Here is a 25,455-nt window from a genome sequence, read left to right as displayed (position 1 = left end):
TGGGTGTGTGTTCTGAGAGGCTCAGATTGTTCGCCCCAGATCCACGTCAGCTCAGCATTGCCTAGTGCTCCTGAGCAAACAGCATTTCAACAGTTTAAGACTCCCTATGCCCGTGCAGCTGAAGAGGTCAGAGACTTGATCTCTCCTCGCCTGCCGCCATGTTGGATCACCCCCCTTTTTAAAAAAATTTTGAAACAGGGTTTAATTGAGTTGCCCAGGCTGACCTCCAACTTATAGTCCTCCTACCTCAGCCTCCCAATTTGTTGGGATTACAGGTGTGTGCCACTGTGACCAGCCTTATAGGGTTTTTGTAAGGACTAAATAAGTCTCAAGACAGATGCCAGGCATGTAATATATTCTAAATCATTATTAGCTCTGGGTGACATCTCTGTATCCAAGTGCAGCTGAGGGCCTAGTGCCTCAGGATGCTCAGGGGTGCTCAGAAGTAGACACCATCCTATGATCTAGTGCTAAGAGCTGTCTTTCTTCTGCTTAGCTGGAGGATAGTTCTGGATGCTTCAGGTTGTCCAGCAGCCGGACATCCCTAATATGATAAAGGAGATGGCTATTTTAGTAGAAACCTGGAGGCATGCCCATTTGTGCCAGTCCTAAAAATATTTTTGTTTATCTCAGGGATCCAGAGAACTCGGGGGAAATAATGGGAATCTCCAAATGAGGCTTAGTTACCAGCCTCTCTGACAGCGAGGCCAGGCTTTATCTGATCACAAAATAGCACCCGGTACACCAGCAATCCGAGTGCAGCATAAATGGATTTTTCTTAAGTATTCTTCTCGATTGAGTTTCCCTTCGTTGAGCTTTCCTTTTCAGGCAATATTATTTCGGTATGCTGGATTGAGATCCAATTTCCTTCTGAAGTTCAGTCTAGTGGAGAAAACGTCAGATCAGCATTTGAGAATCCCCTCTCTCCAAATGACCTTGGTGAAGTCATTTCATTCACAGTGTGTGGTTTTGTTCTCCCATCTGTCAAGTCATGGTAAGAAAACAAACAAATAAACCAACTCCCAACTCCATCATGAGGGTATTGTGAGGTGAATGTCAAACTTGGGTCGGGGAACTACCCTGATAAAATGCCATGGGGAAACAGATGAGTCTACAAACATGCTGAGCTCCTCATATGTATTGGGCCCTGTGCTTAGTTCAGGTTCATGTTGGGTCACTTTTACAAGGACAGCCAAGTCATTCGGCAAGGCAAATAGTTACTGAGATCCCAGTATGTTTCAGGTATTGTTTTTTTCCTGCTTGGGAGAGATCAGTGATTGAAATCCATCAGAATTCATCATTTTGCTTTCCAAATCATTTGGATATTATTGGATGTTTGGATGCTATGGAGAATAAATAGAAAGAAGCCCTAGATGCTCCTAGGAACTCAAGTTTCAACTTTCATCTTTCAACAAAGGTGATGGTATCTATGATATAAGTATTATTATAATTGTAATCTCCAAAAGCATGAGTCATGGTTTTCTCTTAACAAAGTGCATGGCTATTATTCCATTTGGAGACTGCAGATCAACAAGTTGTGAGAATGAACTGTGTCTCCCAAACCGCACTGCCTGAAACTTACCGACTTCCCCACTCACCCTTGTGCCAGGACAGCAAATCTCACTCCCCGCCACCATCCCACATGATGACCTTACATAACTCAAGTCATGGATGAAAATCCTTTTCCTTCCCATTGTCTCACTCCCTTATCTTTCCTTTATGGCAGCTCATCCAAGAAGCCTCACTCATTCAGAGATAAAAGCTGGTAGCCAGAATGTTTGGAGACTATCTTCTATACATACCAGAATGCTTGAACATCAGAGCAGCAGACATCCCCAGGAAATACCTGGGATGCCACCTCCTCCTGCAACAGGTGAGAAAAGGAGTGCAATACCTTCCCAAAATGACATAGCCAAGGATGAAAGAGCAGGTAAACTGGAAACAAACTTCCTGCCCCATTGCTCAGTGCACCAAACTGTGTTGTTCAACATAGCCCTGTAATTGCACAGGAGAAGGAAGCAACAGGAATTCCTTGCAGCCCCAACATGTTTGGCCACTCTGGGATTAATGTCAAACCAATTTCCCTGTCTGAGATTTCTAAGGCGCAATAATTTTTAAGAGTAGAAAGACAACCTCTCATGTACCAGTCAGGACTCTGGGTTGCCTACGTCAGACACTGACTCTGGTCTATTTGCCAGGAAAGGAATTTATTGGAAGAATATCAGTTGCTGACTGAGTCAGTGGTAAGACAGAGAATGAGGCTAGGAAAATGCACAGGAACTGAAGGAAATGATTTGGTGGAGAACACAGCTGGAATCACAGCCAAGGTCATGCCACAGGGAGGGACTGTTTAAGCTCTGTTGCTCCTAGCGCTGATCCAGAGCACCTTCTATGTCACTACCACTCCGAGTGGAACTATTTCTAAACTGTCACTGTATTCTCTTACATCATGACTGGCTTAGATTCATAGCCTCAGGCAAGAGGCATTGAAAGAGCATGCCCATGCCTCATCTGCCAAGGTTCAGAAGAGGAGGCATCAACATTTCAGAATGGCTGCAAAATAGGAAGATAATTTGGAAACTGGGCAGCTCCAAATAATATTAGCAGTATTAATAATTACAGTGATGGTAATGACTACAACAAATATCCCTTGCAACTTCCAAACATACCACCAGAGCAGCCTCTGCTTGGAAAAGTCATTTGCAAACAAGAGTAAAGTCCAGGGCTACATAGGTCAGGTTATAGAATGCCCAACTTGACTCCCTGGACTCAGTCTTCCAGACGTGACCATGGGCACTGCTACAGTCTCCTTGGTTTGAAAAGATCCCTAGTCCCTAGATGGACTTGACACAGTTCCTGGGCAGCATGGAAGTGCTCTGAGTTCCAGCCCTGGAAGCATTTCAGAAAAGTTGGGGAGAAGCCTATGGTGAACTCTGGTCTGGAATCTGAAGAAAGTTCTAGTCTCTGAGCATGGCTCCGAAGTTCACAGCTCCTTCTGAATCTCACTTTTATGACTGACAATTTGCTAATACTTGTTCCTACTCACTTAGGAACAATGAGTTAGGACTGGGGAGTGCTCTGTTCTCTACCTCACCCCAAATTTGTGTCTCATAAGCCTACTGCTGTACCAAAATTTCCTTCCAGTGATGAAGGTATTATATCAAAAGTCCTTCTTTGTGAGGTAAAAGGTAGAAACTACTCTTCTCTTAGCGTTTGAAACCAGTGTCTTAATCCCTGAGATTTATTTCTGCTTAATATATATCCTTTTAAGTCCTTAGATATGATACGGGACAAGTGAGGTTTAGCAGAACGAGATCTAGAAAGCCCTGGGTTCAGGGTGAGACTTAGTCAGTGCTGTACTGGTGAGTGACAACCCCAGGGTTTGTAGAGCAATGAGGCAGCAAGACTCTTGGGCTGCTCAGAGGAGACTCAGACTGAGCTGCTAAGTACTAACTATGGCAATGCATGATTTTTTTTCCTTTTGATTGTGCTACTTGACATTTTGTCAGCCAGAAAAGCAACATCTCTCAGGATTCAAAAGATTATAACTCACCTTTCAATCCAGAGGAGCAAACAATTTTCTTGTGTCCAATCCCTGCTCACTGGTACAGACAAGCTTTTGCCTAGATGCCCACAACACAAGTACTTGCTTCCCCTTCACTCCATCTCTCCTTCCCTTTGCCTTTCCTTCCCTTTCTTCCTCCCTGCATCTCTTCTTTCCTTCTTTCTTTCCTCCCCTCCTTCTGACAACTTAAGAACCATAAATATTTGCTGAAGATCTGTTATGAGGCTCATACTTACATTTACTCAATCTTCCTAACAAATATCTGAAGACTCTTATTCTGCTGCTACTGATGATGAAACTGAAGCCCAGGGGAGGTTGAGAAATGACCTCAAGTCTGCCTAGATAGTCGTCAGGTGAGTAGAGGTAACATCTTTGTCTAATGATACAACATTCACTCTCCTTTTCTAATACTTTGACATATCTAAAATGTACCCAAAGAAGTTCTAATTATGGCAGATCAGAAAGTATTAATGTGTGAATTATCACAGCCTTCTCCTCCATCCCCATCGCTGAAGAGAATTCTGATTTTTTTTTCCAGGTTCTCTGTAGGTCTCCTCCCCTTCCTTCCTCCAAAGAGAGAAAGAAGGAAAGCATAGATCTACATAATAAAGAAAAGTAGAGAGTGTCAGGAAATACCCAGAAAGATGTACTTTTGTGTTTAGAGAGAATTTGGAGGATATCAGAGAGAAAGAGGCTTTGCAAGAGCTGAAGTAGGAGAGAACTAGAGAGAGTGGAGGATGTTAGTCTCAAAAAAATTCAAATTAAGAACTTGATTAATGATACAAGTCTTTTGGCTATTGGTCTGTAGTTCATTGAATAGGACTAGAGCACGTGGACTCCAAGATTTATTAGGATTTCATACTCAGTCTAAGATTCCATATGGTGGAAGCCATCCATATTTCTTAGTTCATGTGCTAAATTTAAGTACAACCCTACATTTCATTCAAGTGCTGGAAGACCAGATAGGTGAAGTCATATGTTCAAAATCACATAGGTTATTTTTATCATTAAGTAGATATCTAAAGATGTTTCTAGGAAGCCATGATGGGTTTTTGCACCTTCACGTAGGGGTCTGGATGGGACACCACTAGACATAGAGGGGAAAGCAGGGGCTAGGTGGTTTCTGGATGCTGATTTCATTTTTCATGGTCTTGTGCCCACCTCCCACCCCATCCTGTCTCCTTTTGTTCCTCAGACAAAAAAAAAAATCTTTAAAAAATCTTTATTCATCATGAAGTATAGTGCCATGAGTTTGCACCCCACCTCCCTAAGTTAATGCCTTCAGTCCATAGATAAATAATTTATTATGATTCTGGGGCAGTGAGTGATACAGAGAAATGACTTTCACTCCTCCCCAGGTGGGTAAGATGGAGTGTGTATGAGGATGTAGGGGGAATCGAAATTCTAGCCTCTTCCCAGAGAGTGACACACAAGGGAGAATAACAGGCTGAAGCAGCACCATACCTGTGTGTGTGAGTCAGCTTCTATCACTCTAAAGAAATGCCCGAGGTAATGGATTTATGAGAGGAAAGGGTTATTTTTGGTTCAGTTGTGTATGTTCCAGTCCAAGATTAGACAGACACATTGCTTTGGGCCTCTGGATGGCAATGGTGGGATTGTGAATGGCAGAGCAACTGCTTACCTCAAGGCCAGGAAGCAAAAATGGGAAAGGAGATGAGGGTTCCACAATTCCCTTGGAGGGTACCCACAATCACCTAAGGACTTCCCACCAGGCTCCACCTCCTAAATGTTCTACTGTCGTCCAATAATACCTACCTGGGGATGAAGACTTTGACACATAGACCTTTCAGAGACACTTATCCAAACTAAAACACTGTGTGTCACTTGGGGAGGGGTGAGATTCCAAACAAAAAGTGAGAGGGGTACTTCCCAAGTCTTAAAGGGGATCTTCCCAAGTCTCAAATGGGGCAAATTTAGGGCAATCAGTAGTCAGGAGTGGAAAGGGGCAACCAGTTGGATCCTTTGTATATATAAGCACCACCCAGCCGACTTCTGGCTAGAACTGAGTGATCCTGGAGGACTATACTCTGTATGTTCCTTTTAAGTCATTTTAAATTTTAAAAGTTGTTTTCTAAAAGGGATTTTCAGGAGAAAAAAAAACCCCTAACAATCTCAGTTGAATAAAGATGAAAAAGCAGATTTTTAACCCATTCCAGCTTTAGAAAACTGTAGCTTTTGCTCCTAAAACTTGGTCTCTTTCATGAAACAATGGGAGAAAGAACAAAAAGGAGTAAAACTTAGAGCAAGGGGGAAAGCAGGAGCTGCAGAGCTTCCCATCCTAATTGTCTCCGATGGGTCCAACTAATCTCTTTTTTTTTGGAGGGGGGAGGGGGTATCTATTGGCTCAGGTCTTAAATAACTTGCCCTTCAAACTCCAAGGGTAATAAGTACCCCGCAGAATCTAAGACTCTGTTTAATTGCCACCAAACAGGCCTCTTCTTTTTTTTTTATTAGTTGTTCAAAACATTACATAGCTCTTGACATATCATATTTCATACATTTGATTCAAGTAGGTTATGAACTCCCATTTTTCCCCATATACAGATTGCAGAATCACATCGGTTACACATCCACGTTTTTACATACTGCCATACTTGTGTCTGTGTGTACCCTGGGCACTCTTTACTCCTGGGCTTGCCCCTCAGAAACAACGTTGGAACTAAAAGACAGTATGTTTACAAATTTAGAATACCTGGGCAAGGTACAGTGGATCAAACAAACTTCCCTCCTATTTTACCCTTTCAAATCCCTGTGCCTAACATGGGGTTGAACTTCTCACAATAAGGAAATCGAGGAAAATGGATTTTAAAAATTAGGTAGGGAGGCGCTCTGGGAGAATCTAGTTGTCAATACTTATAACCCAGATGAGGCATTATTTAAAATGTCCATGTATTAGCCTGTTTGCATTCAGAGTGTGGTCTCCACACATACAGGCAGTGCATGCAGGGAGACTCAAATGGAGGTGTTTTCCTCCCCCAGGTAGGTGCTCAGACCACAGGTAGTAAAAGCAGGGAGCTGACATTTTGGCTCTGCTTCTGTTAAAGCCACCTACCGCGGCCCAGGGAGAGGCTCCTTTCCTGCTGCGGAGGTATGGCTCTCCTGCTCCTCAGCTATTCTGATACGTGACTCAGTAGGAGCTTTGCTTTCCTTCTGAAATGAGATTCCTTGGATCTGAAACTATGACTCCGGTTTCCGCCCCCCCCCCTCCGCCCGCCGCCCTTTCTTCTGTTCTTGTTATGGGACCCAAAGTGCTGTTAGGATGAGCTTCCCCAACCGCAGGGACGGGATCTGTATAGATAGTGGCAACAGAAACAGCGGCTGCTCTTCAGTTCCACTGCAGCACACAGGGTGACTTGCGGAAGGCCTCTAGTTCTGATCGATGTATCAGATTGGACTTTTGGAAATTCATCCTAGTTTTGTTGGTGTGTGTGTGTGTGTGTGTGTGTGTGTGCGCGCGCGCGTGTGTGTTTGGGGAGGGTGTGTCACGTGACCGCCACTCTCTCCAATCTGGGTACCAATTAAAACGGCACTAACCAAGAGGGAAAATCAATGAGCGAAGTGACCACTTTGCCCTGGCCCTCCAAAGCACTGCAGAGTCCGAGGCCGCGGAAGGGCGAAGCCGAAAGCACCCGGAGAAGAGGAAAGCCGAGGACACCATTTGCCCCTGCTCCGCCGCTGGGGGCCGCAGTCACCTTCAGAGTAGGGAAGTGGGGAGAAACGAACCCCGCGGTGGCTCCGGGTTCCCTCCAGCGCACAGTCTCCGCTCCCTCTCCTTCCCACCCCAAGCGCTGCAGCCTCGACCGAGGACTGAACCGACGCCTTCTTCCGGGGGCTCTGGCGACGTCCCTACCCCTTTCTCCTGGTGGCAGCGTCTGGCAGGGCACCCCTAGGCGCGTTCGCCGCGCCCCTTCCCGGGCCCGCCCCCTCCGTCCCCCGGGGAGCGCGCAGTCGCTGCCGGGGCGCCCTGCTAGCCTGCGCGCCCCGCCAGACTGCGCGCCCCGGGCGGGCGGAGATGGAGAAGCCCAGCCCGGTTCTCCACTGCTGGGTTCCCGGCCCGAGCTGCTTAGAGCTTTCAAGCCCGTGACGTGGCGGCGCCGGTCCAGACACAAAGGCCGAGTCCCGGGGCCGGTGTGAGCCCAAGCGCCATGCGAGCCGGTACTGGCTGCCCGCTGCCCAGGAGAAGCCGGAGCGCCCACCTCAGTCGCTGTGCGCCGGCTCTAGCCCAGGCTGCAGGCTGGTGGGCGCCGCGCAGGTGAAGGCAGACCCCGACCCGGGGCTGCAGAGACTGAAGCCACCCTAGCTCCGGTGGTGCCGCCCCAGGTGCGAAGCCAGGGGTGCCCAGGAGACTGGGACCAGTGGGTTCAGGAGTCTTCCGGAGGCGCGGCGTTGGAGGCCGTGCGGACCATCGCTGGAGACCAGCGCGAGACCCGCGGGGCGGTGTGGGCCTGGCGCCGGGACCGCCTCGGAGGTAACTTCGGAGAGCCAGGGACTGGCGGGGCCTGGGAGCGCACGTGTGCGTGTGTATGCGTGTGAGAGGTGTGTTCCCGGTGTGCCAACTGCTCGGTACTTAAGCTCGCGCGGTGTGAAGTCCAGAGCTGTTGGCTCGCCTCCCTGCCTCGGCTTCACTGGGGAGCACTGCGGGCCGCGGAGGCGCGGGGACCCTGGGACCCTGGGACCCTGGGACCCTTTCCTCTGTGCTCTGGGCTTTGGTGAAAAAGGTGTGTGGGGGATGCTGGGCTTGACCAGACCTGGTGGAGAAACGAGAGATTCGGGAAGAGAAGCAACGACAAAAGAAGGTGCAGTTCGGGGCAAGTTTTCCTGGCTGAGAATTCGCCTCAGGAAACCGAGTTTTGAGGGTTAAACAGTGGAGCCATCTGGGCAAAAAGCCTGACACACCAGAGGTGAGAAGTAAGAGGCAAAACTGGACCAGCCCCAGAAGTACCGACGGATGCATTCGATTCTTAAATTAAGATTTCCAGTCACGTTGACGTGGAATGGAAGCGCCGTTTTCCGGAGGAGATAAGGATGTTCAACTTCACCTGCCAGAAAATACCGTCGCCAGGCCTGGCCGGCGAGGCGTGTGCATGCATTCACACACTAACTCATGCCAATGCAGCCTTGCCTTCCCTCCCTGCCCTGCCGCCTTCCCTCCTAAAGCGAGTACTCCTCCGGGCTGCTAAACCACCAAAGTAATAATTTGTCCTCTTTGCAGGGGGTGCAGGGAGCTTCCAGAGGCAGGCGAACGAGCAGCGCAACTCGAGTAGCATTTATTGTAGCATTGTTTTGCTGGGAGGTGGTGGTTGTAAGCTGTGGGGAAGGAGGTTACACTGAGGTACTCTTTTCAATGGGAATTAAGGAACATTTGGTGAAGACTTTACAGAAGGGGAAATCGATGGTTTCTGCTATAAACAATATAGATTTAATCTTATAAACTTTACACCGATTTTTCTTGTGGATAGGACGATTATAATTGGGAAGTGCAAGCTGTCCTTGTGGCTGTGATTGGGGGCTTCATTGCTGGGCTCTGCTGTGATTTTATGCATGACATAAAGAGTTTCCAGGAGGAGTTTGATGGCAGCACAAGTGATCAGTTAAGCACCCAACAACACACACACACACACACACACACACACCAGCTCACCCCCCCCCCACCCCCAAACCCCCGCTGCCCCAGCAAACAAACTCCCACTACCACCTCTCCCTGATAGGCAGGGACAGTTAATGGCCCATCCTTCCAGTTTTTTTTTTTGTGTGTGTGTGTGTGTGTGTGTGTGTGTGACCACCAGCATCATTGGAGGTTTCAGCTCCTGCTGTGGCCACAAAATGCCTTTTGGAATGAGCTCATTGAGAGACTGGGAGCAATATTTCAGCAATTCTTGGAATAAGAGAAGTGGGTTAAAGAGAGTAGGGTACCTGGAGTTCTAACACCTCCTTTAGTGGGCTTTCTTCTGTATTAGAGGAGGAGGGTAGAGCAGGAGAGAGTGGTGAGTCTGGAAGAAAGCAAATTTAGATTTTCTTAAGTTACTGGAGCCTGGAGGGAAAGCCTTACATGTCTGATTTTTATTGTGTGCGTCTGAGACATTTGTATAGGTCTGGGACTGTGTGAAAATAAATGTCAGTTGCCAGGGAAAAAAATAGATCAAACAGTTTATTTGCATTTCTGATGAATTTCATGAGGAAGTGTTGTATAGCACTTAATACTTGGAAGAGAGACAAAGATTTCTGTGTTGGTGTTATATTCCTTGTGAATTTTAGAATGTCTTTTTTCCTGGCCAATCTTAGAGGCAAAATTGATGTGTCTTTCCAGCTTCTAAAAGCCTTTGTATTTATTAACTCTGATATTTCCTCTGAAGCACCCATACCCCTGAGAGGTTCCCTCCTCTCCTCTCTTGTCCATAGCACACATTGGGCTGGGGCTGTTTTTTTTTTTTTTTTTTTTTTTTTAACTCAGGATTCCCCAAAGGAGCCTTTCTCAAATCTTGACAAATGTGGAGCAGAAAGCAGCGTTGCAGCTATGGCTCTGTGCCTGCTGGGCAGGGATCTGGTGTCCAGGAGAAGGAAGGGGAAGGCCCTGCTTGCTGCTCTAGCCAAGTGGTAATGTGTATTCTCAAACTGGCTGGGAAAAGGTTCCAAATTCCTCTGTGAATATGTTGCTAATGCCCACTGATTAGCTTTTCCCACTGACATTCAGATGTTTGTTTTTGCAGCTTACCCTGCAGACTTAGTGTAAATTAGAGAAAAAAAAAAAAAAAGAGTGCTATCGAGTTGAAGGCAGGCAGAGGCAGTTGGCTTCCATCTCAGGCATTCTTCTAACTCACCACCTTGGCAAGATACTTAACTTTTTTGAATGTTTATTTTCATATAAATGTAATGAGAGAGCATCAGACTAGATTGTTGAATTCCCCCTTTTCCCTTCTTACTCTTTTAGAAGAGTAAAATCCTTTAAATTAAATCTTATATAGAAGTTAAGTATATGAATCAATTAAAGAGCAAAGGGAAGGACATAGTGGTCTGTTTGCTCCCAGTGTGATGTCTGAAGCATCCTTTTGGACCCCCTAAAGGGATCCTCAGAAGAAAGTTTGAGAACCACTAGAAGGCACTCTCTGAGTGTTTCAAATGAAATGCTGTGTTACCAATGTGTAATGAGCCTCTCACCTGCATCAGCCTTCCTTGATAGCTGGCTGAACTCCTAGGACTTGAACTCCAGGGAGTCCATAGTTTTTTCAGCCCTGGGTCTACTGGTACAGGCAGCCTTGGGGCCATTATAAGAAAATCTTTAAAGTAGTTAACATTAATTCTGGGAATGGATGGCTCCAAGAGGGAGCAAGCAACATATGTGTGCTGGCTATTAGTTTTGTATCAAGATTTTGGCTATCTCCCTTTGGGGGCACATAGTAGATTGTATCTTCCTACTCATTTGCCACTGGGTGTGACATGAGGATTGTTTGTTGTTACAGCATAACCTATCCTATCCTGACTGATGTAATATGTGACAATTTAGGCTAAAGCTGGCTTTTAATGAGAAGATACCAGGATAGCAGTGTTGCCTCCAGGAAGACCAGTGGTTGCTGAGACAGGACTTCATGGGGATCAGGACCAGGGTGTGAATACCACGTTGAGACATATGCTTGCATTTTGGCTGGTTGAAGAGATTAGCCTTTTAGGGGAGGGCACAAGATAATCAAAAGCCTGATGTATATGCAATGAAATGCTAGTTTAATAGTTTGATGGGAAGATGTGAATCTGATAAATGTGTTCACTGATCAGGGGAAATTTCCACTAAAAGCTAAATAAAATCAGAAGCTGCTTTGTGAGCCTGGAATTAAAATTAGGGAAGTTTGTGGAACTAGTTGAATGGACACTGTCATGAAGTTATGATGTTCTGATGAATTCTTTTTTATTCAAGTTAGAGAACTCCCTTCTAAATAGACTGCATACATATGTACACAAGTCACTACCATCCTTTGAATTTGATTCATTCAACATGACTACAGTATGGTTTTTCTAGTGTTCTGATCACTTCTCTATGCCCTCAGCCAATGAGAACGTCCATGACAGAATTTCCGACTGGCCTGGCCTACAAGGATACCATATTGCAAAGAATGTCCATAAATGAGCCCTCCGCTGCCCTCTGACTTCAGAGTCTTCCTCAATGTGTATTTCATCTGCTGTGCCCTTTCTTCCTGCCATTTGCTTTGTGTTTGGGTGAGCAATTTTGACCTCCTGTGCTGATGTGGTCGAATGAACACATTGTAGTCTCTAGGATAACACTGGGATTTTGAGAAAGAGCAGTTTTAGGCAAGTTGCTAAAAATTCAAGTTTTATGGTTATTTGAGGAGGTTTCAATTAAGTAGTGGAGAAAACAAATAAATATAAAAGATCAGCAGGCCTATAGAGATTGAAGGGCTTTAGCACACCATGCAGCTTAAATGATTGACAAACAGGGATAAGAGGCCAGCCTTGAGAAAGAAGGAATGTGGCCCATTTGAGGATCTGGAGTTGAAGAAAATGGAATGTCTTTCTTCATTGTGGGTGTGGGATGTGGGTAGTTAGTGAGTGGGTATGGGGTGTGAGTAGGTCATAAGTGGGTGTGTGGTGTGTGCAGTTGGCCATGGGCTCTTGTTCTTGTTCCCATTGAGTTCTGAGCACTTCCTGCAGTGGGTTAGAACAGACTGTTAGCTGGTCTGTCTCTCCCATTCAGCTGTGAGCCCTTGGAGGAATGGGATGATAACTCATCATTGTTTTGTCCTAGTGATGAGCAGAGTATCTGGCACAGGTTGGGCAGGGCCATGGTTTCACTTGGGCAGCCAAGTGAAATAGGAAATGAGCATTAGCTGATTCAGAGTACTTTCTGCAGGAATGGGGGAGGCCTGTCCACGTAGCTGCTGCATGAAGGAAAAAATTTAACCTCAGCCCGAGTTAACAGTATGGCATGGCCACCAAAAAAGATCCTTAGCTGAAAGATGGTGTCAGGACTGGGGAAGGGGACTCCTGTTCTTTGTGCACTTCAGTGCAAGGAGGCATACCCTGAGAAACTCTTGAGCAAACTGGAAATTATTTAAAGAAGCACCATGGCCCATCAGGTCTGAAGTGATGTAGTACAGATTTCCCAAGAGCTGTGGATGCACAGACCACATGGGAAATCCTGATGATCTTTATAAACACAGAATTCTTGGCCTTGCCGCAGACCAGCCAAGCCAAAATCTCTAGGGACAAGGCCTGAGACCTGGTTTATCCTCCATACTTTATAAGTACCTAAAGAAGGGAAAGATCTGGCTTGACCAATATTCTGAGTCAGAGGCCATACCTCACAGCTTCCTCTTCAAGCTGGAAGGAAGCAGGAGCTGCAGCCCGGTGCTGATGGGAGTGGGTGGAGGATCCAGGATGTAAGAGCCACCCTCCCATCTTTGCATAACTACCCTATAAACAGGGGTTGGACTTCTGTATATCCCCAGTGAGGAGGAACAGGATCTCTGTAGAGGGCAACTCTTTGGAGATGTGGAAGAGGTCATGTTGGGAAATTATCACTGCTCTGTGTCTGCCATTAAGCCCAGGCAAGCACAGGTCAAGCTGTCTGTGAGCCCCAAGAATGAAGAAAAGGACATGATAATGTGGCCTTCCATATCATTCTCCTTCAAGGCCCCAGGACTGTGGGGTTTATTTCAGGATTATAGTACATGAGCATCCTTACTAACACCACCAGATGTCATTATCTTCTGCTTCCAGGTAATGGAGGGTTATCACGGATGAGGCTGTAATGGGGGCGATGACCAGTGTCTCATAGGGGGGTTCTTCTTCCTGCTGAGGAGGGTATAAGTTACCTGGAAACTTAAAGTCTCAAATAAGTGAAGAACAAAACACAAATAGTCAGAAATATATTTGCATAAAGTGGAGCCCCTGATAGATCTAGTCTACATGGGTGCTAGAACTAGACAAAAGAAAGCTGGCTCTAGTGGTTTATTTAAGGGTGTACATCAAAGGCAGGGATAAGGTTTCAAGGGTGGAGTCTTGCTTCGTGATGTCTTGCGGTGAGCAGGTTGATTAGCATTTTGTCAGGTCACAACCATCTCAGGTGCTGTGTGGGATCTCTGGCAGAGTTTGAGGGGGAAGTTCATCTGCATCAGGCTGGTCAATCCCTAGGCTGGGGCAGGTTTGGGGGTGCACTGGAAGTTCCCAGTGCCCGACTTATTCCTTCATTAGGCTACAATGCGCAACCGAGTCCACACACAGCCCACGGATGGCTCTCAACAGGCTGGGTAAACCTGATTTGATGTCATCAATGAGGGCAAAGCGTTCAGTCTTGAGGACTGCTGCCTTCTGGTTGGGTTCATCTCAAATATGAGGCCGTGGAGAGAATAAGCTTTCTTTTCTTCCCTGGGGCACAAGTTGCCAGTGACCCGGGCCTCTGCTCATGGGCCCTTCACTAGGCAGAATGATGACTGCCCACAGAAGCCCACATCCTAGTCCCCAGAACCTGTGACTATGGTACCTTACACAGCAAGCGAGATTTTGAAGATGTGATTGAGTTAAGGGCTTGGAGATGGGGAGGTTATGTTGGATTATCTTATTGGGCCCAATGTAATGGAAGGGGTTTATTCATGAGGAAGAGGAGGAAGAAGAGTTAGAAAAAGAGATGTGACCATCAGAGTAGAGGCCAGGATGATGTATTGTGGCTTTGAGGATGGAGGAAGGGGTCATGAGCCAAGGAATGTGGGAAGCGTCTATGGGCTGCAAAATGGGGATTCTCCCCTAGAAGCTCTGGACAGGTCAAAGCCCCCTGACACCATGGTTTTTGAAACTCATTTTGAACTTCTTATCTCTAGAACTGTAAGTTGGTACATCTCTCTCTTACATGACATTTGTAGGTTTTTATTACAGCAGCCATAGGAAACTAATACAGGACAGCCTCTGAGATGATTAGTATTTACCCCATAAGTTTGAGAGAACAACAGAACAACAGCCCCAGAGGCATGATTTTGTCTTACTTTCTCTAGGGGCAGTGGATGTCTGGAGAATCTAGTTGGATCTTTTCTTTGGTCAGTGTTTCCTTGGGTTCTGGAGCTCTACCCTCTTCAAGACCAACCTTGGAGCTTAAAGGTTCCATGGACCCATTTGGGAAACACAACAACAAAAGTTCAACACCTTTACCCAAAGCCAGGGTAGGCACTGACACTACAGAGCCATAACCATTTCTAAGGTAGCCATTCACAAGATCTGGAATATGCATTTAGATCCATCCCACAAATAAAAACAAATTGTTAAAACATAAACAGGGCATGGGCTGGGGATGTGGCTCAAGCAGTAGCGCGCTCGCCTGGCATGCGTGCGGCCCGGGTTCAATCCTCAGCACCACATACCAACAAAGATGTTGTGTCCGCCGAGAACTAAAAAATATTAAAAATTCTCTCTCTCTCTCTCTCTCTCTCTCTCTCTCTCTCTCTCTCTCTCTCTCTCTCTCTCTCCCCTCTCTCTCTTTAAAAAAAAAAAAACATAAACAGGGCATATCACTGAGACTGCATATAAGGAAGGGTCAGAAAAACTTTGCAAAGTGAAAATGAAGCAAGGGATTCTTCTGCTTTAGGCAGCATTTTGGCTTACCTGGACCAAAAGGGTACCTCTCTATATGTCTCTATTCCAAATTCCATCATCTGGTCCAAGGCCTCCCTTCTTCCCGGGAAGTCAGAGGTAGGAGGAAGTCTGACCTAAGCATGGTTTAGGTAAAAAGAGGGGAATTTGAGGGAGCTCATAACTCTCTTATAATTATTTCACCCTAAAATGGAACATGAGCAGTGGCTAAACATTAAAAAGCTACTTTAGAGACATTTTGAAAAATAAAATAATCATTTGGATCTATTATGTTATAATAATATACTGATAAATACTATTTATTTTGCCTATCAGCTTTTTAAAAAGTACTGTCATGGCCTGCTGGTCATGCCCATCCTGCTTCTCTCTCAGGGCCTTTGCACTCGCTGTTGCTACTGCGGTAATATTTGCCTTTCTTCCTCCCTACCACGTGGTTTGCTTCATTACTGGAAACTTCACTCAAATATGATCTTTCCCCTGAATCCTTTTCAACCATCCAATTTAGAATTGCCACTCCCTCCCCCTGCAATTTCTAACCTCTTCCTTCTTTTTTCTATAGCACTTTCAGCCATATAACAAACTATAATTTGATGTTTTAGTTTTGCTGATTACCTATCTTTTCCACTAGCGGATGAGCTCCTGAGGGTAAGGTTTTTGCTTTACTGTTTGTCCACCTTATACACGGCTATATTTCCAGTAGCCCAGTGTCTGACATGTTCCAGTTACAAAATAAATATTTTTTGAATGAATACACAGATGTCTCACTTGACCTTGTTAGTAATCCCAGGAGGAGGAATTGAGATCTTTCTTCTATAGGTAAGAAAACCAAATTCCAGAAATGATAATTGACTCCCTCAAGTTCCCAATGCCAGGATTTGCTGAAAATCCTTTCCTCTTCATTTTTTTTTTACTAGAAAAAATCAAATATTTAGAGCATTTAACTAATGCAGATCTGAAACAAGAGGGAAAAAAAGATCCCAGGGATAATTATTATTAACGTTTTACTATGTAGAAGATACAGATATGTGAAATTTTATGCCATCTTACTTTATATCATTTAGCACTGTATTTTCTCATGTAAGAACACATTATTAAAATACTGGGGAATCGTATTGGCCTAATTATATTGTTATTCTGTGTGCATGGATGACCATGTAACAATGAATCTCACCATGAAAATGCACTAATAAAAACATAAAAAAAGATACAAGTATAACAAAAAAAATTGAAAAAGGAATACATCATTAAAAAGTAAATATGCCAACAAATATATTTCTGCAAAATGATTTGTTCATGACTGCATGGTATTCCATCATAGCAATGTAGTATAGTTTTATATAGTCAATTGTTGCATAGAAAGGTTATTGCTGATTTTTTTCTTGTTTTAAACAACATTGAAGAGAATATATTTGTTGCATGTTTTGCACTTATTTGATTATTTCCTTTAGGTGAATACTTAGAAGTGTGATTTTCCTTCATTTAAAGGATGTGCATATTTGCAAGTTTTATGGCTGGTTACTTCCTGTAAAAGTTAGACAATTGTCTTTTTTTTCAATAATATATGGGAATGCCTACTTTTCCCACTAACAGGAGTATGAGCTTGCTTCTTATCCAATGTCAACAGTACTGATTATAAATACCATAATCAATATATTATTACGTGAGTCATAAATAATAGTAGGTATATTAGCTTTACATTACTGTGACAAAATACCTGATATATTTAGATGAATAACAGGAAAGGTTTACTTTGCTCATGGTTTCAGAGGTATCAGTCCATCGCTGCTTGGCCCTGTGGTGGTACAGTAAGTCATGGCAGGAGTGCATAGCAAAAGAGGCCTCTTTGCCTTACGGTGGCCTAGAATCAAAAAAGATGGAGGAAGGACAGTCCAGAGTCCCATATCCCTGTCAGTGGCATGTCCCCAGTGATCTGACTTCCACTAGCCTCTACCTCCTAAAGTTCCTACCACTCCCAAGAGCACCATAGACTAGCAATCAGCCCTTTAATCCATGGGTGTTGGGGGCAACTATCCAAACCAAGCATTAGGTGCAAACCTCATGGTATTTAGTGCTTTTCTACTTCAGAAAGAAAATAATTTCATTTTCTTTTAGATTTGTAAATAACAAAGTAATGAAACAAAGGCCTGTTATAGTTTGCTTTATTTATTATGATGCTGCACTTTTCTTTGCCTTTCCTTGGACATTTTTCTTTTGAGTTGTTCCTTCTTTCTTATTCATTTTTAAGGGCTTTCAATTAGAATCAAGAAGTTTCTGCTTTCTGTCTTTTTCAGATTTTATGATGTTCATTGCCCTGGTGAGTCACTTTCATGGACCCAAATGGATCAATCGTTTTCTTCTTGATTCCAACTTTTTGGATTATGTGTGGAAAACTCTTTCAGAGCCTCAGATAATCTAAATCTTGACTCCAATCTTCTTTAGATTTCAGCTTTTGTATATGGAAAGTAGTGAGGGCCAACTTAATTTTTTTAACCAATCGATGAACTGATGCTTTCAATGATACTCAACCAATAAACCAATCAAAACATTTATGTTTATGGAAAAAAACGTTATTCTCTCATTGACTTGCAATTCTACCTTCCTTTTATATTGAAACCCTGATCTACGTCTGCATCTGCTTCTTGTCCTCCAATCCCACTGATTTATTTGTTAATAAATTATAGGTACTTTGTAGTAAGTTTTAATCTTTGGCTGTTCAAAAACATTGCCATTTTGACCAGTTGTCAATGAATTAACTTAAAATAAACAATTGCTTAGCATATCCCCCAACATGAAGGGCCTCTACGCATAGAAAGGAAGAAAAGAATAAAAACAGCAAAGCTAAAATGACAACAAAGAACAGCACTGTCAATTTTCTTAGTGGCTACTGTCCTGCTACAGCTGTGTTTATGAAAAATTTCTGCTTATTCCACTTTTGATAGGTCTCAGTAAAAGCAAATAAGTGAGAAAAAAGACCATGTTTTAGTTGACCTGCCACCTGGCACTCCTTTGGTTAATCACCTGCAGTTCACCCCCTAGGTAAGGGAGGATTCCCGCCCTATTACAGGGTGGCTGAACACGTGGCACCTGACTTGATTTATCAGTGACCTGTGGTCAGTCTGGTGTGAGCGCTGCTTGCTACGGGGCCACTTGGCAGTAGAGTGAGCGAACGTGGGCTGTGGGAGGCAGGCTTTAGAGTACCAAGAGGGTAAGGTGACCTCTGGTTCCCATAGGAGGATGGGATGAGCTTGTTTGAATATTTGTGATGGCTGGGAGGGAACCAAAACCTGCTCCTCAGGGGTAAGTAGGAACTGTGCCTGGTCCCTTGTTTAGAAGGGTGGCTTGGCTGGGGAGCCTTACCTGGAAGCAGAGTGGGAACTTGTGGTGCCCCTCAGGCCCCTGCTTACAGTTCCACCGGGTGTCAAGGTGGCACAGAACAGTGGGCCTTAATTTTGGGCCTCGCACCACATCTTTCCTTCCCCCTCCAGGAAACCACTGTCCCAAACCTGGTGTATTTCATCTCCATGTTTTTAATACGTTCTTTTTAATGCATGGACCACTAAACAATGTTTCTTTTATTTCAAGTTACATTATTGATGTGGTAGATTAATTTGCAACTTCCTTTATCCATACATTTTTATATTTGGGAGGTTTATCCTCAAATTTATTCTAAATAAATTCATTCATATTAGTTGCTGTAAAATATCAATGGCATGAGCAAGCCCAAGCTCATGACCCATGAGAGTGTTTATCTGGGGAAAATACCTAAAGTGGATTTGGAGGACAGTATGATTGGCTTAGCTTGAATTATTCATATTGCTGAATTACTCTCCTAAGTGATTCTCCCAATGTCCTCTTCCATCAGAAGTGTATGACAAAATCTGCTTGTATCTCCACCAATACTTGGTGTTATTAAACTTTCAAACAAAACCTGTGTTTTGAATCTGTGACTTTGTACTATTTTTCATTCTTAATTTTTTGAAGGGCTGTAGCACATGATGCTGTGGACTCTGAACTTGGGCTGTATAGTTTGGGTCTAGTTTACCCATGTACTAGCTCTGTGACTCACCTGCTGGAGTGAACTCCACCATAAATTAGGATCATTTTAGTTCCTATTTTATAAAGATTGAATAAGTTAATAAAGTACTTAGTACGTAGTAAGTTTTCCTTAAACATTACCAGTTTCAGCGTTGTTATTGTTTATTCCTGTCTCTCTATCTTTTTTTTTCATCATTATTGCCAGGGGTTTTCTAATTTCATTTGTCATTTCAAAGAAACCAGTTTATTTAGGTTTTGAGGATGATAATGTTTGTTTCCTACTTAACTGGGTTTTTTGCTCTTATTTGTTTCTTCTACTTTTCTTTGTATTTACTATGCTGATTTCCCCCCCCCCCTAATTGTAGAATGCCATACTTGGCTCATTGCTTTTCAAACTTTTAATCCAATATTTGTATTTATCACTATAAATCTTCCATAAGGACAGCTTTAGATATGCCTCACAAGTTTTGATACATAGTATTTTCATTGCGTTTAATGATAATTTTATTCTAATTTCTACCTTGATTTCTTTTTCGACCTATAGATTATTTAGACCTATGTGCTTAGGAGATGTTTTTGGGGATACATTTGCTAATTTCACTGCTTTATTGTAAAAAAATTCTCTACAGGATGAGAGAATTCACTGGTATTTTTTGAAACATTTTTGGTTCAAAATATGTGGCCAACTTTACTTTAAAAGAAATAACTTTAGTTCTTCCTATACAATAAGGCAATTTACAGTTTTAGGAGTTTTTCATTTGAATTTTAATGAACATCAATTTCAAAAATGAAAATTACTCATGTTCCAGGAATGTATAAGTAGGAAATTGTAAATTTAGTAACTTGTTTGTATTTAATTTTTATTGGTGCATTATAATTATACATAATAGTGGAATTCATTATGCCATATTTATACATGCACATACATAATTTGATCCATCTCATTCTCTCAGTACTTTCCCTCCTCCCTCCCCCAATCTGCTTGCTCAACTCTACCGATGGCCATTTAAAAGAAGAACTGTATTTGGGGGAGGGGGTTCCAGTGTTCTCTGTGTGTGATAGATCATATTTGTTAATGGTGGTATTCTAATATTTTACCACAAACAATATTTTTTCTTTGCTTGATCCTTCATTTTTTTGAGAAAGGTATGTTAAAGTCTCTAAATATGATTATAAGTTTGATGTGTTTCCTATACATTCTGTCAATTTTTGCTTCAAATATTTTTAAGGCTATATTAGAGTGCCTACAGGTACAGAATTGTTTTGTTTTCCAGGTGAATTTTTCCTTTTATCATTTTTGTAATAATTCTCTGTGTCCCTAATACTTTTTTTTAACCTTAAACTCTTTTAAATTTATGTTACTATAACAATAGTTATAGCTCACACTTAGTACTTACTGTATACTAAGCACTGTACTTTATATAAAATAACTAATTAAAATAAATGCTATTACCACCCGCATTTTGAAGATAAGGAAACTGTGAAGTTCACAGCAACGGATAACTTGCTCTCATCACATACCCTAAGGGTGGGAGAACTTGGATCCAAACGGAGCCTGCGACTTTTAACTGCTATGCCATGCTATCTACAACACATACTAAATGTTTTCTTATTTATTTTTGAACCAAGGATTGAACCCAGGGGCACTTAACCACTGAGCCACATCCCCAGCTGTTTTCTAAGAAAATTTATTTATTTGGAGACAGGGTCTCTCTAAGTTGCCTAGAGCCCCACCGAGTTGCTGAGGCTGGCTTTGAACTTGGGATCCTCATGCCTCAGCCTCTTGAGCTGCTGGTATTACAGGCATATGCCACCATGCCTGGTTCTTATTTGGTTTTGACGGATATATCTCATTTCATCTTTTTACTTTACTTTCACTGTTTATGTGATAGTGTTTTTTTTTAAAAGATGTCCCAGACACAATATCTTTATTATACTTTCTTTATTTTTTAAAATTTTTTTGAACTTCTAAATTTTAATTTGTTATATATGACAACAGAATGCATTACAATTCATATTACATATATAGAGCACAATTTTTCATATCTCTGGTTGTACACAAAGTAGAGTCACATCCTTCGTGTCATACATGTACTTAGGGTAGTGATGACCACTACCCTATGCCCCCTCCCTTTCCCTCCTTTCCTTTTTCCCTTTTGCTCTATCTAGAGTTCATTTAATCCTCCCCCCAACCCCCCACAGCACATTATGAACCAGCAGCCTTAAATTAGAGAAATCATTCAGCATTTGTTTTTTTGGGATTGGCTAATTTCATTTAGCATTATATTCTCTGTCTCCTTGCATTAACCTGCAAATGCCATGATTTTGTTTGCTTTTAATGCTGAATAATATTCCATTGTGTATATATACCACATTTTCTTTATCCATTCATCTACTGAAGGGCATCTAGGTTGGTTCCACAGTTTAGCTATTGTGAATTGTGCTGCTATAAACATTGATGTGGTTGTGTCCCTGTAGTATGCTGTTTTAAGTCCTTTGGGTATAGACTGAGGAGAGGGATAGCTGGGTCAAATGGTGGTTCCATTGCAGATTTTTCAAAGATTCTCCATACTGCTTTCCATATTGGTTGTACCAATTTGCAGTCCCACCAGCAATGTGTGAATGTGCCTTTTCCCCCACATCCTCTCCAACACTTACTGTTGTTTGTATTCTTAATAGCTGCCCTTCTGACTGGAGTGAGATGAAGTCTTAGAGTAGTTTTGATTTGTATTTTTCTAATTGCTGTGTATACCTCTTATAGGAGTGTTTGGCTGCATTTTGTTGTAATTTTTAAAATTCTAGTTTGGAAGTCATTGTTTTTAACTGATAAGTTTATAAAGTTTTCATCTATTGTCATAAAATGTACTTGGAAACACTCTGTCATCTTATTGATTTTTATTGGTCCTACTTTGTCTTTGCTTTTCTCTTCTTTCCTACTCTGTCCTAGAGTAGGCTCTTATTTATTCCCCTGTTTTATCTATGCTGCTTTAGAAGTCCAACAATTTCTTCCTGTTCTTGGGGTTTCCCATACTTTTTCCCAACATACATTTTAATTGATGTATTAGCTGAATTTATTTATCATCTCTTTCCTTCTCCAGATAATATAAGGAGTTTCATAAAAACAATTTGATCCTCATCACTTCCTCTCCTATTTTACCTGCAAAATTAGTCATCAGTAGTTTTACACAGTTGACATATGATAAAAATTAACTATATGTGCACTAGTTTCTTTTCTCCGGATTCACTTTCCCTTTGAACAGGCTAATTTATAGCTTTTATGGTAAGGAATATGAGAAATCACCTCTATACCTGAAAAAAGTTCAACTTTTATTCCTGAGAAACATTTTATCTGGTAATAGAATAATGAAGTATATGTTACTTTTCTTTAGCACTATATAAAGATGTTTATCCCTATGTGTACTTTTCTTTAATTTCATTCTTTAAGGAATATCTTTTCCGAGTACACATTTTTGGGCAAAGTTTTCTTTTAGTTTCTGGAATTCTTCAGTTTTAATATGATGTGTTTAGGTATCTAAGGGTGAGTTCATTTTTATATGTCTTAATAGCTCATGTTTCGCCTTGAATTTGAAGGTTCATTCTGGAACATTCTTAGACATTATCTTTTTGATTATTGTCTTTCTGTTATTCTCTTTTATCTTTCCTGGAATTCCTATCAGACATTTGAAGAAACTTCTTCTGTGCTTATGTCTCCTAACCCTGATTTCATATCATTTATCTTTGTGTGCTGGATTCTGCTGAATTCCCTTAAATCTCTCTCTCAGTTCACTATTTTTTTCTTCACTTAAATCTGTTATTGAATCTGTGCGTTCTGTTTTTTACTTCGATCATCGTTTTTTTCTACAAGAACTATCTAGTTCCTTTCCAAATCTATGTTGTCGTTTTTTTTTTCCCCAGTGTCTTATTTAGACTTACTACTTATGTTTTTACTTATTTTAAACATCTTCATACCATTTTTAGATTGTGGTTCACTTTTGTGAAATTCTTAAACTTCTAATCCTTCTGGTTATTTTGTGTCTTCTGAATTCTTACTCATTGTGGGGCATTTTCTCTTGTGTGTTGTTATTTCTAGAAAGATAATTCAACTTTAGTGTAGGGCTTTTATTTTTCCTCTGTCACATAGACTGTCCACAGCAGTATAGCACTTGTTTCTTCTTGCACCCACAGACATTATTAGAATGGAACCAATTTTTATAGCTAATTTCTTAGCTCAAGAGTTCTTTTATCCTGTGACAACAAAACTATGGGCCCTGACATATTTAAGACATTGCCCTTGCTTTATATTTCCAAGGAGTAACTTTTTTACTTTATTGACTATAGAGCCCAGGCAGAAGTTGATGAGTGTCCTTGTTTCTGGAACTAATAAGCAGATTTTCTTCTATTTCATTCTTTCAATTAGAATTAGGGAGTAGTCCTTCAAGGGTCCCAACTTTATGCAGAATCTGTGTTCCCACCCTCCTTCTCATGGAGAGGGGATTCTTCTCCTTCTCCTTAGTAAGACTCTCCCTTTCCCTCCAGGGAAGCTCAACATCAGTTCTCCTGCCTACTTTTGTGATTTCTTATCCTTTCCCTGTTTTTGACACCTGGACATTTATTTTGCCCTCTTGCAATCTTAGCTATGCATGTTAAGGGTGGGGGGAAGCACTCTATCCAGCATTTCTAGGTGTTTGTAATGGGTGTCCCCACACACACACATTTTCTTTTTTTTTAAGAGAGAGAGAGAGAGAGAGAGAGAGAGAGAGAGAGAGAGAGAATTTTAATATTTATTTTTTAGTTTTCGGTGGACACAACATCTTTGTTTGTATGTGGTGCTGAGGATCTAACCTGGGCCGCACACATGCCAGGCGAGCGCGCTACCGCTTGAGCCACATCCTCAGCCCAACACATTTTCTGAGGATACCTCCTTGTCAGATCTGGAAATTGCCTTGTAATTTCTTCATTTCTTAATAAAGAGTTGAGCTCTGCAGGGATACCCTCAGCAAACAAGAGTGTAGTCCCCTCCCCAACTCCTTGATGTATGTCTTCTTAGTAGTTTTTGTGGAGAACAAGCTGCCTCTGGGTTGGAAAGAACTCTCCCTTCAGTATGAGATTTTATTTGAGATGACATAAAGAATGTAGAAATTCTAGGTTACCAGTTCAGATTCCTAGATGGATACCAACCTTTTACAGTTTCACTGAATCCATAGTTTCATTAAATCACAGTAACATTTCCCATCCTGGAAATAAAGACCACAAAATTCAGAACAATAAGCAGGACAACCACTCCAGAAATCATATAAGTGCTACAGATAAATTCTCCCTCACTGTGCTAACATGAAGTAAGAACATTATGGCCACGTTACATCTCAGCACTTAATTTTGGTTTTTGAAAGATCAATGCATTATGGCATATGGGTGAGCTTTATTAAGAATACTCCATAACCAAGTCTTGCTGATCCAGTTTAAGGTTTATATCATTCACTGTCATCAGATTTCTGGGTTGTTAGTGTCAGAAAGGAAGATTAAAGCTTTAAGGGAGTTGATAGAAATGAAATTCAGGGAGCTTATATTTGTCCAAAGATTCAAATGGCAATCCTACAAATTTTATATCCCCCATCATCTCTTTCTTCTTCTTTAACATCAAATGTCAACAGTTTGAGCAATTAAAAATGCATAAGGTGGTGAAAGGGTGGACATTCATTTTAGCCTTGTAGGCTGGACAGCAACACCATTTATCATTGTGGGAATGTGGCATGAGAAATGAGAAAGGTGCCCCAGGATAATGGGAAAGCATTCAACTCCTGCCCTTCCCAAAGCTACAGACTATTGTTTGTGGAAATATCCATGGCTCAGGATTTAGACCATCCTGGATTTCTCACCTTGGCTGTGCATGTGCAGAGGTTTAGAAAAGGAGAAGATAATGTGAATCCCAGTCGGTATATCCTGTAGGCTGGGTTGCTTCACCCAGACCTCTGCCCTGACTCCAGTTGCCTATAGAATTGAGTCCAAACTCCTCACTCAGAATTCATTACTCTATTTGTGCTGCTATAACAGAATACCTGAGACTGGATCATTTATAAACAACAAAAAAGTTTATTCCTCATAGTTCTGGAAGCTAGAAGCCCACTGTCAAGGCACCCGCTTCTGCTATCTGGAGAGGGCTTTCTCACTGCACCCTCACGTGGCAGATAGTGGAAGAGCTAGCAAGCCTCATGCTGCATGAATCCTTTGATAAGGGCCTCAGTCCCTCC

At 42.3% G+C, this 25,455-nt stretch overlaps 2 protein-coding genes across 3 annotated transcripts in view; both read left to right on the top strand.

Annotated features, from left to right (window-relative positions):
- The window catches only part of TMED3 (transmembrane p24 trafficking protein 3), a 125,979-nt gene that overhangs the window by 95,518 nt on the left and 5,006 nt on the right, over positions 1–25,455 (top strand). The window contains exon 4 of one of the 2 annotated variants that reach the window (XM_081288719.1): positions 1,727–1,784. The exons of the other annotated variant lie outside the window; for it this stretch is intronic. Within the exon in view, the coding sequence (XP_081144845.1) occupies positions 1,727–1,769 (43 nt within the window). The 3' untranslated portion in view covers positions 1,770–1,784. Of the gene's footprint in view, positions 1–1,726; positions 1,785–25,455 lie in introns of those variants that run through there. 2 annotated transcript variants of the gene reach the window in all.
- MINAR1 (membrane integral NOTCH2 associated receptor 1) overlaps positions 7,724–25,455 on the top strand; it is a gene marked incomplete at its 5' end in the record, with an annotated part of 36,043 nt that continues 18,311 nt past the window's right edge. Inside the window, one exon of the mRNA XM_081288716.1 lies at positions 7,724–8,054. The remainder of the gene's footprint in view (positions 8,055–25,455) is intronic.

Source organism: Spermophilus citellus (assembly GCF_964194105.1).
Source record: "Spermophilus citellus genome assembly, chromosome: 4".
In the NCBI taxonomy this organism is placed as follows: domain Eukaryota; kingdom Metazoa; phylum Chordata; class Mammalia; order Rodentia; family Sciuridae; genus Spermophilus; species Spermophilus citellus.
The sequence above is the reverse complement of the archived record's forward strand: the minus strand, read 5'-3'. Positions and strand labels throughout refer to the sequence as shown.